General features: G+C 49.2%; 1 protein-coding gene across 1 annotated transcript in view; it reads left to right on the plus strand.

Moving 5' to 3' along the window:
- Positions 1–693: 693 nt before the first annotated feature.
- LOC149428638 (protein sidekick-2-like) overlaps positions 694–14,182 on the plus strand; it is a 61,790-nt gene continuing 48,301 nt past the window's right edge. The window contains exons 1-2 of the mRNA XM_089667168.1: positions 694–839; positions 11,047–11,180. Coding sequence (XP_089523294.1) covers positions 694–839; positions 11,047–11,180 — 280 coding nt within the window. The remainder of the gene's footprint in view (positions 840–11,046; positions 11,181–14,182) is intronic.

Here is a 14,182-nt window from a genome sequence, read left to right on the forward strand (position 1 = left end):
GACCTGGGAACTCAGCACAGGGATGGTGGGAACCTCTCATAATGGGCACATCACATGTGTAGACCCAGAAACTCATCTTCAGGTGCCTCCAGTGAAGGGTCCTGGTAATAATACATCATACAACGACATTGTAGACAACCTTGCGGTAACAAGTTGGTGAAGACCCTTTTCTGCTCCACCATGACCATCCCCTGCTTACAAAGCCAGCTCCATAAAGACATGATTTGTCTAGTTTGGGGTGGAGGAACTCGAGTGTCCTGCACAGAGCCCTGACCTCAACTCTGCTGAACACCTTTGGGGTGAATTGGAACACGGATTGTGATCCAGGTGTTCTCATCCAACATCAATACCTGACCTCACAAATGGGCTCAATATCCCACAGACACCCTCCAAAATCTTGAGGCAAGCCTTCCCAGAAGAGTGGAGAATATTATAGCCACAAAGAGGGGCAACTCCATATTATTGTCTATGGGGGAGGGGCACAACTCCATAGTAATGGCCTTGGTTCTGGAACGGGATGCCCTACAAACTCATGTAGATTTGATGGTCAGGTGTCCAAAAACGTTCGGTTATATAGAGTATCTTTTATACATGACCAGGTGGTCACTGACAGTTCGTTGTTATTGTTGCGTATTGTTGAGTTGTTTGCTTGTCCCGGTTGCATCTCACCTGTTGCATCTCTTCTTTTCAGATATGGGTAACTTTGAAGAAGGTGACACCACCCAGACAGTGTCTCATGGAGATGCAGCTGTCATCCCTGCCCCCAGCATCGCCAGTTTTCCACAGCCACAAGTTACGTGGTTCAGAGATGGCAGAAAGATCCCTCCAAGCAACCGCATGTAAGTAGTCCTATATCCAGGCGGTCCATTGTCCTTGCCGAGGGTTTGGTGATCCTTGTGAGTTTGGGGAGATGTCTTCAGTTGGGGCAATATCTGCTCACCTGTTATGGTTCTTCACAGCTTCTGTGCAGTCTATAGACAAGACCTGAGGATCCTTTTCTTCTCTTCCTTTTGGGATTGATTAAGTGCAAAGCCCATTTCCCTCACCGAACACATTTTATCAAATCTCCAGAAAGCACACTAGAACCTTCTGTCCCACTTCCATCACAAATCCAGAAAAATAGGAGGTTTGTTCCTCACAAGGGAAGCCATTCAAACCCCTTCTTTACTGCCTCTGGACTAATGCAGGCCATAGATGGGGAGAAAACCAGCCGATTTTTCTTTAAAAAAACAAAAAATCGGTCGTTCAATCAGCCGACATTACCAGGAACGGTAAAAAAAAATCGGCCGATTTTTCATCCTGTCTACAGCCGGCAAAAAGTGTCCCTGCAGAGAGCTCCGCTATTTCTTTGACATTTATAGCGTCTGCAACATTGTATCTATTTGTATCCATTTTGGATACAGATGTTTTTATTCAGAAACAAATAGATACATTGTTGCAGCCGCTATAAATGTCAAAGAAATAGTGGAGCTCTCTGCAGGGACACTTTTTGCCGGACGGGAATTCTTCTTCTTCTTCATCCTCTTCTTCTTCATCATCCTCTTCTTCTTCATCATCCTCTTCTTCTTCTTCATCCTCTTCCTCTTCTTCATCTTCTTCCTCTTCTTCATCTTCTTCCTCTTCTTCTTCTTCTTCCTCTTCTTCATCCTCTTCTTCTTTATCCTCTTCTTCATCCTCTTCTTCTTCATCCTCTTCTTCTTCTTCATCCTCTTCTTCTTCATCCTCTTCTTCCTCTTCTTCTTCTTCATCCTCTTCTACTTCATCATCTTCTTCTTCATCCTCTTCTTATTCTTCATCTTCTCCTTCTTCTTCTTCTTCCTCTTCTTCTTCTTCTTCCTCTTCTACTTCTTCATCCTCTTCTTCATCATCATCTTCTTCTTCATCCTCTTCTTCTTCGTCTTCTTCTTCATCCTCATCTTCTTCTTCATCTTCTTCTTCTTCATCCTCTTCTTCTTCACCATCTTCTTCTTCCTCTTCTTCTTCTTCATCCTCTTCTTCTTCATCTTCTTCTTTTTCTTCATCTTCCTCTTCTTCTTCTTCTTCTTCTTCTTCATCCTCTTCTTCTTCTTCATCTTCTTCTTCTTCATCTTCTTCATCCTCTTCTTCTTCTTCTTCTTCTTCCTCTTCTTCTTCTTCCTCTTCTTCTTCTTCATCCTCTTCTTCTTCATCATCCTCTTCTTCTTCTTCTTCTTCATCCTCTTCTTCTTCATCCTCTTCTTCTTCTTCATCATCTTCTGACACCAACCACGTGGCACTATTCCCCCCACTAACACCAACGACATGGCACTATTCTTCCCACTGACACCAATGATGGAGCACTATTCCTCCCACTGATACCAATGATGGGGCACTATTCCTCCCACTGACACCAATGATGGGGCACTATTCCCCCCACTGACACCAATGATGGAGCACTATCCCTCCCACTGACACCAATGATGGAGCACTATTCCTCCCACTGATACCAATGATGGGGCACTATTCCTCCCACTGACACCAATGATGGGGCACTATTCCCCCCACTGACACCAATGATGGGGCACTATTCCTCCCACTGATACCAATGATGGGGCACTATCCCTCCCACTGACACCAATGATGGGGCACTATTCCTCCCACTGATACCAATGATGGGGCACTATTCCCCCCACTGACACCAATGATGGGGCACTATTCCTCCCACTGATACCAATGATGGGGCACTATTCCCCCCACTGACACCAATGATGGAGCACTATTCCTCCCACTGATACCAATGATGGGGCACTATTCCCCCCACTGACACCAATGATGGGGCACTATTCCCCCCACTGACACCAATGATGGGGCACTATTCCTCCCACTGACACCAATGATGGGGCTCTATCCCTCCCACTGACACCAATGATGGGGCACTATTCCTTCCACTGACACCAATGATGGTGCACTATTCCCCCCACTAACACCAACGATGTGGCACTATTCTTCCCACTGACACCAGTGACGGGGCACTATTCCTCCCACTGACACCAATGATGGGGCACTATTCCTCCCACTGACACCAATGATGGGGCACTATTCCTCCAGCTGACACCAATGATGGGGCACTATTCCTCCCACTGACACCAATGGTGGGGCACTATTCCTCCCACTGACACCAATGATGGGGCACTATTCCTCCCACTGACACCAATGATGGGGCACTATTCCTCCCACTGATACCAATGATGGGGCACTATTCCTCCCACTGACACCAATGGTGGGGCACTATTCCTCCCACTGACACCAATGATGGGGCACTATTCCTCCCACTGACACCAATGATGGGGCACTATTCCTCCCACTGATACCAATGATGGGGCACTATTCCTCCCACTGATACCAATGATGGGGCACTATTCCTCCCACTGACACCAATGATGGGGCACTATTCCTTCTTTTACTGACCAGCAAGTCTGAGACACTGTCTACCCCCCCCCCCCAGAGTTGGTCCAAGCTGGAACAATGTATAAAATATACCAGGCCTAGAATTCTTCTTTAAAATCCGGCCATAAATTATCTGCATCTTCTACAAATCTGAAGATTTAAAACAAACGTCCTGCACAGAACAGACTTAAGAAGGACCCTGTTTGGGATGAAACGCGTCGCTCCTTCCCCTCTCCGAGGATTTATGCGAGTCAGAGGAATGCGTGATCCCCGAGCATGTGAAACATCAAAATGCAGAGCCGAATCTGTGCGCTGCGCTTGGATGAAATACAGAACCTGCATAAGATTTTTGGAAGGGGATCTGAGCCGTGCAGTCCTTGAACGAAGCAGCGGCCGTGTACCTGCATCGGAATGATTTGTTACGGGACTATTGTGTCTTAAATTCTTCAGATTTTTAGGATGATACAGCTGATTCATGGCCGATACGTGGCCGTCATGGATTTTAGCAGAAGATATGGATGGAACACAGACTGTCTCATGGTTTGTGAGGTGCGCTGATCACTTGTTTAGTACTCCGCAGTATATACCCTTTTTGGGCATATTTTTTGCTGGTGACCCCCCCCCCCCATCCTGTAGGGAGGTGTGGTATGTCACTCACCTGTGCGTTCTTCTTCTGTCTGAGCTCCCTGGCATGCAGCCAATCAGAGGCCTCTGGTTCTACCGTCAGGCGCTGTCTTAAAGGGCTAGCACATGTAATTGTCAGCATTCCAGCGATGCGTTTACACACTAACTGTCCCCGGTGCTGCCTGGTGTCTTCATGACTGTCTCCGTGTTCCTCAGCATTCCCACTTCCCAATATCTTCTGTGATCCCTCTGCACCTCCCTGACTCAATGTGTCTCCTGAGTTCCAGGCTCCTAGCATCTGCTTTGATCCCCAGTGCACCTCTGGGACGCTTCCAGTATCCTGTGACCCCTTGTACCCTGCGTCCTTGTGTGCCCAGCACTCCAGTGCTTCCATAGATTCTCCTGTGTTCTTGTGATCTCACTGCCTCCAGACTACCCTGTGATCCCGGAACTTCCAGGAACATTCCCGTGATGCCGGTGCTCCCAGTGAATGTCTGGTGTTCTTGTGTTCCAGCACCCCTGTACTCCCAGAGACTGTCCTGTGTTCCTGTGATCCCAGCACCCCCAATGATTCTCCTACGTTCCTGTGATCCCGGCACCCCCAGTGATTCTCCTATGTTCCTGTGATCCCGGCACCCCCAGTGATTCTCCTATGTTCCTGTGATCCCGGCACCCCCAGTGATTCTCCTATGTTCCTGTGATCCCGGCACCCCCAGTGATTCTCCTGTGTTCCTGTGATCCCGGCACCCCCAGTGATTCTCCTGTGTTCCTTTGATCCCAGCACCCCCAGTGATTCTCCTATGTTCCTGTGATCCCGGCACCCCCAATGATTCTCCTACGTTCCTGTGATCCCGGCACCCTCCGTGATTCTCCTGTGTTCCTGTGATCCCAGCACCCCCAATGATTCTCCTACGTTCCTGTGATCCCGGCACCCCCAGTGATTCTCCTGTGTTCCTCTGATCCCGGCACCCCAAGTGATTCTTCTGTGTTCCTCTGATCCCGGCACCCCCAGTGATTCTCCTGTGTTCCTCTGATCCCGGCACCCCAAGTGATTCTTCTGTGTTCCTGTGATCCCGGCCCCCCCAGTGATTCTTCTGCGTTCCTCTGATCCCGGCCCCCTCAGTGATTCTCCTGTGTTCCTCTGATCCCAGCACCCCCAGTGATTCTCCTGCGTTCCTTTGATCCCAGCACCCCCCTGATTCTCCTGTGTTCCTGTGATCCCAGCACCCCCAGTGATTCTCCTGTGTTCCTGTGGTCCCGGCACCCCCAGTGATTCTCCTGTGTTCCTGTGATCCCAGCACCCCCAGTGATTCTCCTGTGTTCCTGTGGTCCCGGCACCCCCAGTGATTCTCCTGTGTTCCTGTGATCCTTGCACCCCCAGTGATTCTTCTGTGTTCCTCTGATCCCAGCACCCCCCTGATTCTCCTGTGTTCCTGTGATCCCAGCACCCCCAGTGATTCTCCTGTGTTCCTGTGGTCCCGGCACCCCCAGTGATTCTCCTGTGTTCCTGTGATCCCAGCACCCCCAGTGATTCTCCTGTGTTCCTGTGGTCCCGGCACCCCCAGTGATTCTCCTGTGTTCCTGTGATCCTTGCACCCCCAGTGATTCTTCTGTGTTCCTCTGATCCCAGCACCCCCAGTGATTCTCCTGTGTTCCTGTGATCCTTGCACCCCCAGTGATTCTTCTGTGTTCCTCTGATCCCAGCACCCCCAGTGATTCTCCTGTGTTCCTGTGATCCTTGCACCCCCAGTGATTCTTCTGTGTTCCTCTGATCCCAGCACCCCCAGTGATTCTCCTGTGTTCCTGTGATCCTTGCACCCCCAGTGATTCTTCTGTGTTCCTCTGATCCCAGCACCCCCAGTGATTCTCCTGTGTTTCTGTGATCCTTGCACCCCCAGTGATTCTCCTGTGTTCCTGTGATCCTTGCACCCCCAGTGATTCTCTTGTGTTCCTGTGATTCCAGCAGCCCCCCTGATTCTCCTGTGTTCCTGTGATCCTTGCACCCCCAGTGATTCTCTTGTGTTCCTGTGATCCCGGCACCCCCAATGATTCTCCTGTGTTCCTGTGATCCCGGCACCCCCGATGATTCTCCTGTGTTCCTGTGATCCCGGCACCCCCAGTGATTCTCCTGTGATCCCAGCACCCCCAGTGATTCCCCTGCATTCCTGTGATCCCGGCACCCCCAGTGCTCCTAGAGACTTTGCTGTGTTTCTGTGATCCTAACACCTCTGTACTCCCAGTGATTCTCCTGTGATCTTTGATTCTACCACCCAATGATTCCTGTGATCCCAGTACCCCAATGCATCCAGGGACTCTTCTGTGATCCCAATGCTCTCAGAGAATCTCCAATATTCTTTTGTTCCAGCACCCTTGTACTCCCTGTGACTCTCCTGTGTTCCTGTGATCCCAGCACCCCAGTGCTCCCCAGAGAATTGATCCCAGCACCCTAATGTTCCGCAAATCTTCTCTGTATTCTTGGGATTTCAGGACCCCAGTGCTCCAAGAGACTCTCCCGTGTTCCTGTGATCCCAGCACTGCAGTACTCCCAGAGACCCCAGTGCTCCTCAAATCTCCTCTGTGTTCCTGGGATTCCAGCACTGCAGGGCACCTACTTGAGTACCTGTGCTTCTTGGTCTTTAGTTGCCTGTTTCTTTGCCTCAAAGTCCCAGGCCTGGGAGCTGCTCTTTGCTGGGTCTTCTGGCAAAAACCATTCTGTTCCTTAGACCCTACCCCTCACCCTTTCTTAGGGCTCTCACCTCCATTTAACATACATGCCCTTAGAGTCTTGTTCCTCCTGCCTTCCTTATATCTGGAATCACTTCGTGTCATTTCATCCTCTGCGGTCACTCCATGTCTCCTCTGTCTTCTGCTACTCAATGACCCAAGCTTCCAATGTCCCCTATGGTGACCCTCAGGGAAACTGATACTTCCCAGTGGCCCCTCCGAGGCCAGTGCCATAGTTGTCTTTTCAAAGTGAGTCGGAGGGCCGCAACCTGGGAGCCTTTCTGAAGTGAATTCCATCACACTTTGTGGGGTGCTCTGGTGACAACCAGGCAGCTCCTTAAATTCTGCCCCTGATCCTTTCTTGGGGCTCTCACCTCAGCTGAACATGGAGATGCATCTACTACTCCATGACCCAAGCTTCCGATGTCCCCTATGGTGACCCTCTGGGAAACTGATACTTCCCAGTGGCCCCTCCAAGGCCAGTGCCGTCGTTGTCTTTTCAAAGTGAGTCGGAGGGCCGCAAACTGGGAGCCGTTCTGAAGTGAATTCCATCACACTTTGTGGGGTGCTCTGGTGACAACCAGGCAGCTCCTTAAATTCTGCCCCTGATCCTTTCTTGGGGCCCTCACCTCAGCTGAACATGGAGGTGCATCTACTACTCCGTGACCCAAGCTTCCAATGTCCCCTATGATGACCCTCAGAGAAATAATACTTCCCGGAGTTCCCTCTGAGGTCTCTGCCTTCATAGAGCCACATTTTCCCAAATTCCTGGTTAGCCTGTTCGTAGGGAATACTAGGACTCCTATTTTTTTTTATTAAGGTTTATAATTTTTCTGTCTTAAATTTAAAAAATACTACAGGTTCCCTTTAAAGCCGTCATGTCTTGTGCCATGTCCCTGCCTGTTTAGAAGAAACAATCCAACGTAGAGAACAATTAAAGCAAAGCCTATTCTAAGCGGCTGTGAGCGCGGCGCGTGGTATCAGCGCCTCTCGAACACCTGCCTGCCGCTGCATCATGCTGAAATTTAGCAGTCCTAATGAACAGCGGCACAGTCTCCTTATCTACCTAATTGCAGAGAATTATTATCCAGATCATCTGGCAGCTGATCCCCTGTGAGCGCGGCTGAGCCGGGAGATAGGCGCAGGGCGGGGTGCCATGAGGAGGACACTCTGGAAGGGGGTGTCAGGTCACCGAGCGAGGAGAGCGGAATGTCACAGCTTCCAATAAAATCCAGTTTTTTTTATTTATTTTTGCAGGAAAATTCTGCTACTGAAGCTTGGGCAGAGAAATGAACTGATTTTAATGAATATGCCGGCTGAACCTAAGACTAGACTCCTTCTATGGGAGACCCAGATTCGGGGTGTCCCTTGTAGTAAACTGTAGACACCATTGAAGGTCCTATTTATTAGAAGGCATTTATTAGAGGGCACAATCCTGCCTGTGTTGTGGACCTGAAATATGTTCTGGTTTAGGACCCAGCTCTAGGGAAGTTTTATCTCTGGAGAGAGTGAAATGCTTCTGTCAGGTTTTAACTGCTCATATAGATAAACCAAGAAAGAACTCGAAACCCAGTGCTCCCCGAGAATCTCCTGTGATCCCAGCAACCCAGTGCTCCCTGAAAATTTCCTGTGATCCCAGCAACCCAGTGCTCCCCAAGAAACTCCTGTGATCCCAGCAACCCAGTGCTCCCCAAGAATCTCCTGTGATCCCAGAAACCCAGTGCTCCCCGAGAATCTTCTGTGTTCCTGTGATCCCAGCAACCCAGTGCTCCCCAAGAAACTCCTGTGATCCCAGTGATCCCTGAGAATCTCCTGTGTACCTGTGATCCCAGCAACCCAGTGCTCCCTGAAAATTTCCTGTGATCCCAGCAACCCAGTGCTCCCTGAAAATTTCCTGTGATCCCAGCAACCCAGTGCTCCCTGAAAATTTCCTGTGATCCCAGCAACCCAGTGCTCCCCGAGAATCTCCTGTGATCCCAGAAACCCAGTGCTCCCCGAGAATCTCCTGTGATCCCAGAAACCCAGTGCTCCCCGAGAATCTCCTGTGATCCCAGAAGCCCAGTGCTCCCCGAGAATCTCCTGTGATCCCAGAAACCCAGTGCTCCCCGAGAATCTCCTGTGATCCCAGAAACCCAGTGCTGCCCGAGAATCTCCTGTGATCCCAGAAACCCAGTGCTGCCCGAGAATCTCCTGTGATCCCAGAAACCCATTGCTCCCAGAGAATCTCCTGTGATCCCAGCAACCCATTGCTCCCAGAGAATCTCCTGTGATCCCAGCAACCCAGTGCTCCCCGAGAATCTCCTGTGATCCCAGCAACCCATTGCTCCCAGAGAATCTCCTGTGTTCCTGTGATCCCAGCAAGCCAGTGCTCCCCATAATTTCCTGTGTTCCTGTGATCCCAGCAACCCAGTGCTCCCCAAGAAACTCCTGTGTTCCTGTGATCCCAGTGCTCCCCAAGAAACTCCTGTGTTCCTGTGATCCCAGTGCTCCCCAAGAAACTCCTGTGTTCCTGTGATCCCAGCAACCCAGTGCTCCCCGAGAATCTCCTTTGATCCTAGCAACCCAGTGCTGCTAGAGAATCTCCCATGATCCCAGCAACCCAGTGCTCTCCAAGAAACTCCTGTGTTCCCGTGATCCCAGCAACCCAGTGCTCCCCGAGAAACTCCTGTGTTCCCGTGATCCCAGCAACCCAGTGCTCCCCAAGAATCTCCTAAGTTCCTGTGATCCCAGCAACCCAATGCTCCCCGAGAATCTCCCGTGATACGAGCAATCCAGTGCTGCCAGAGAATCTGCTGTGTTTCTGTGATCTTAGCACCCCAGTGCTCTCAGAGATTCTGCTACATTCCTGTGATCCCAGCAACATGATCCTCCCTGAAAATCTCCTATGTTCCTAGCAACCCAGTGCTCCAAGGGAATCTCTAGAGTTCCTGGGATCCCAGCACCCTTGTGCTCCTAGAGAATCTCCTGTGATTCCAGCAACCCAATGCTTCAGGGAATCTTCTGAGTTCCTCTGATGCCAGCAACCCAGTGCTCCCAGAGATTCTGCTACATTCCTGTGATCCCATCAACCCTGTCTCCTAGATAATCTCCTGTGATCCCAGAAACTCAGTCCTCTCAGGGAATCTTCTGCATTGCTGTGATCCCAGAAACCCTTTGCTCCCACAGAATCTCCTGTGATCACAGCAACTCAGTGCTCCCAGGAAATCTCCTGTGTACCCAGCAGCTCAGTGCTCCCAGGAAATTTCCTGTGTTCCCAGCAACTCAGTGCTCCCAGGAAATTTCCTGTGTTCCCAGCAACTCAGTGCTCCCAGGGAATCTCCTGTGTTCCCAGCAACTCAGTGCTCCCAGGGAATCTCCTGTGTTCCCAGCAACTCAGTGCTCCCAGGGAATCTCCTGTGTACCCAGCAACTCAGTGCTCACAGGGAATCTCCTGTGTACCCAGCAACTCAGTACTCCCAGGGAATCTCCTGTGTTCCCAGCAACTCAGTGCTCCCAGGGAATCTCCTGTGTTCCCAGCAACTCAGTGCTCCCAGGGAATCTCCTGTGTACCCAGCAACTCAGTGCTCCCAGGGAATCTCCTGTGTTACCAGCAACTCAGTGCTCCCAGGGAATCTCCTGTGTACCCAGCAACTCAGTACTCCCAGGGAATCTCCTGTGTTACCAGCAACTCAGTGCTCCCAGGGAATCTCCTGTGTTCCAAGCAACTCAGTGCTCCCTGGGAATCTCCTGTGATCACAGCAACCTGGTGCTTCCATGGAATCTCCTGTGTTCCCAGCAACTCAGTGCTCCCAGGGAATCTCCTGTGTACCCAGCAACTCAGTGCTCCCAGGAAATCTCCTGTGTACCCAGCAACTCAGTGCTCCCAGGGAATCTCCTGTGTACCCAGCAACTCAGTGCTCCCAGGAAATCCCCTGTGTTCCCAGCAACTCAGTACTCCCAGGGAATCTCCTGTGATCACAGCAACCCAACCCAATGCTGCCAGGGAATCTCCTGTGATCACAGCAATCCAACCTAATGCTGCCAGGGAATCTCCTGTGATCACAGCATCCCAGTGCAGCCAGGGAATCTCCTGTGATCACAGCAATCCAGAGCTCTCAGAGAATTGACAATCTCAAACCTCCAACAACCCAGTTCTTGTTCTGTCCTAACCTGATGAAAGGTCAAATCTGGCTGCTGACAGTCCTGGCACTTTGCAGGTCAGTTCTGCGCTTTGCACTGCTTTCTATGGTGGGTTGTTGGCGATGGCCTTGGTTGTATTTTGCTCATTTGGATTTTTGCTTCCTTCCTACACAGCGCCATCACCAAGGAGAACACTCTGGTGCTCCTGTCCAGCGTGGCCCCCGATGCCGGACGCTACTACGTGCAAGCCGTCAATGACAAGAATGGCGACAACAAGACCAGCCAACCAATTACAGTCATAGTGGAAAGTGAGTAACACCCCCCCCCCCAGCCCCCCCATCCTGACATGCGGCTTGTGGACTGTAATCATTTCCAACTATTTCTAGATCTGAGCAGAATTGGATTTATTTTTTTCTCTGATTACAAAGCGCTGGGGGCAATGCTGGCGTTCAATAAATCAAGAACGGTCAGGAATAATAATGGATCGGCGGCGATGGCGGCCTTGGGCCGGATGTAAAACTGCTCAGTTTAGTTTGTGATTCTTGCCAGGGTAGCAAAAAGTTTCCTAGAGAAGGCTGCAAAGCATCTTGGGGGCCCGCTGAGATGTATTCCTGTCACATACGGGGGTCGCTCAGGACGGAATGGCCGGTGACCGCCATCGCAGCGAGCGATAGAGGACAGGCGAGTTTGGCGGAAATCAGATCGATAGAGAAGGGAGGAATTAAATGCCAAATAAAAGGAAATAAAAGTCCCTTAATCCTGAACTTCGCAGACGGCCAGAAAAGCTGCTGATCCAGCAAAGGGAATAGGGATGTGACTGGTTTATCGCGGTCGGGGAGAAACCGGCGCAAAAAAAAATGAAAGTCAATAGTTCTTAGCGGGATGTCACCTGTAATCACCGAGGCAGATAACTGCTGGAGGGAAAGAGAAAAGTACGACGGCAAAGAGCTCCATGTGTTGTCCCAAGTTTGTGAGAGAGATAGTGGATACATTGTGGCAGAATATACACATTGAGACAGAAGGTGGATACATTGTGGCAGAATATACACATTGGCCACACATTGAGACAGAAGGTGGATACATTGTAGCAGAATATACACATTGAGACAGAAGGTGGATACATTGTGGCAGAATATACACATTGAGACAGAAGGTGGATACATTGTGGCAGAATATACACATTGGCTACACATTGAGACAGAAGGTGGATACATTGTGGCAGAATATACACATTGGCCACACATTGAGACAGAAGGTGGATACATTGTAGCAGAATATACACATTGAGACAGAAGGTGGATACATTGTGGCAGAATATACACATTGGCTACACATTGAGACAGAAGGTGGATACATTGTAGCAGAATATACTCATTGAGACAGAAGGTGGATACATTGTGGCAGAATATACGCATTGGCTACACATTGAGACAGAAGGTGGATACATTGTGGCAGAATATACACATTGGCCACACATTCAGACAGAAGGTGGATACATTGTAGCAGAATATACTCATTGAGACAGAAGGTGGATACATTGTGGCAGAATATACACATTGGCTACACATTGAGACAGAAGGTGGATACATGATAGAAAAATATACACATTGGCTACACATTGAGACAGAAGGTGGATACATTGTGGCAGAATATACACATTGGTACAGAAAGTGGATACATTGTGGCAAAATATACACATTGGCTACACATTGAGACAGAAGGTGGATACATTGTAGCAGAATATACACATTGGCTACACATTGAGACAGAAGGTGGATACATTGTAGCAAAATATACACTTTAGCCAAACATTGAGATACACATTGTACAGCATCTACAAACTTAGGTATATATACTATAATTTGTGTTTATATTTATACTAGTAATGGCGATGATCAGCAACTTGTAGCGGGACTGTGACAGTGCGACAGGCAATCTGACACTAACTGACTGACACCGACATCACCAGTGACACAAATAAAGTGATCAGTGATAATACTGTACTAAAGACAGATGTGTTTGTTTTTTACCCCTGCTTTGCAGGGAGAAAACACAGCCGCATGGCTGCTCTCCGTACAGAGCCCTGTGTTGTTAGTAATGGGCTCTGAGCTGTCATCAGCCACAAATCATTGGCCGGGACCTGCTGACCAACTTGCGCTGTAGCGAATGACAGCGGCGGGTGGGCGGGCAGGAGTGCTCGTGCGCACCCCCCACCTGTAAATGCCAGATCCTGTGTGTGTATATATATATATGTGTATGTATGTATGTATGTATGTGTGTGTGTATATATATATATATCTGTGTATGTGTGTGTATATATATATGTGTGTGTGTGTATATACAGTCATGGCCGAAATTGTTGGCACCCTTGATATTTCTCCAGGAAATCATGTATTTCTCACGAAACGTATTGCATTAACACATGTTTTGCTATACACATGTTTATTCCCTTTGTGTGTATTGGGACAAAACAAAAAAAGGGAGGAAAGAAAGCAAATTCGACATAATGTCACACAAACCTCCAAAAATGGGCTGGACAAAAGTATTGGCACCCTTTCACAACTGCGGATAAATAAGAATGTTACAAGCATGTGATGCTCCTGTAAACTCACCTGGGGCAAGTAACAGGTGTGGGCAATATAGAAATCACACCTGAAAGCAGATAAAAAGGAGAGACGTTCACTTAACCTTTGCATTGTGTGTCTGTCTGTGCCACACTAAGCATGGACAACAGAAAGAGGAGACGAGAACTGTCTGAGGACCTGAGAACCAAAATTGTGGCAAAATATCAACAATCTCAAGGTTACAAGTCCATCTCCAGAGAACTAGATTTGCCTTTGTCCACAGTGCGCAACATTATCAAGAAGTTTGCAACCCATGGCACTGTAGCTAATCTCCCTGGTCGTGGACGGATGAGGAAAATTGATGAAAGATTGCAACGCAGAATAGTCCGGATGGTGGATAAGCAGCCCCAAACATGTTCCAAAGACATTCAAGCTGTCCTGCAGGCTCAGGGAGCATCAGTGTCAGCGCGAACTATCCGTCGACATTTAAATGAAATGAAACGCTATGGCAGGAGACCCAGGAGGACCCCACTGCTGACACAGAGACATAAAAAAGCAAGACTACAGTTTGCCAAAATGTACTTGAGTAAGCCAAAAGCCTTCTGGGAAAACGTCTTGTGGACAGATGAGACCAAGATAGAGCTTTTCGGTAAAGCACATCATTCTACTGTTTACCGAAAACGGAATGAGGCCTACAAAGAACAAAACACAGTACCTACGGTAAAATATGGTGGAGGTTCAATGAT

The sequence above is a fragment of the Staurois parvus genome, unplaced genomic scaffold, assembly GCF_062004578.1.
Source record: "Staurois parvus isolate SC_StPar_1 unplaced genomic scaffold, SC_StPar_1.0 ptg003069l, whole genome shotgun sequence".
NCBI classification, from domain to species: Eukaryota; Metazoa; Chordata; class Amphibia; order Anura; family Ranidae; genus Staurois; species Staurois parvus.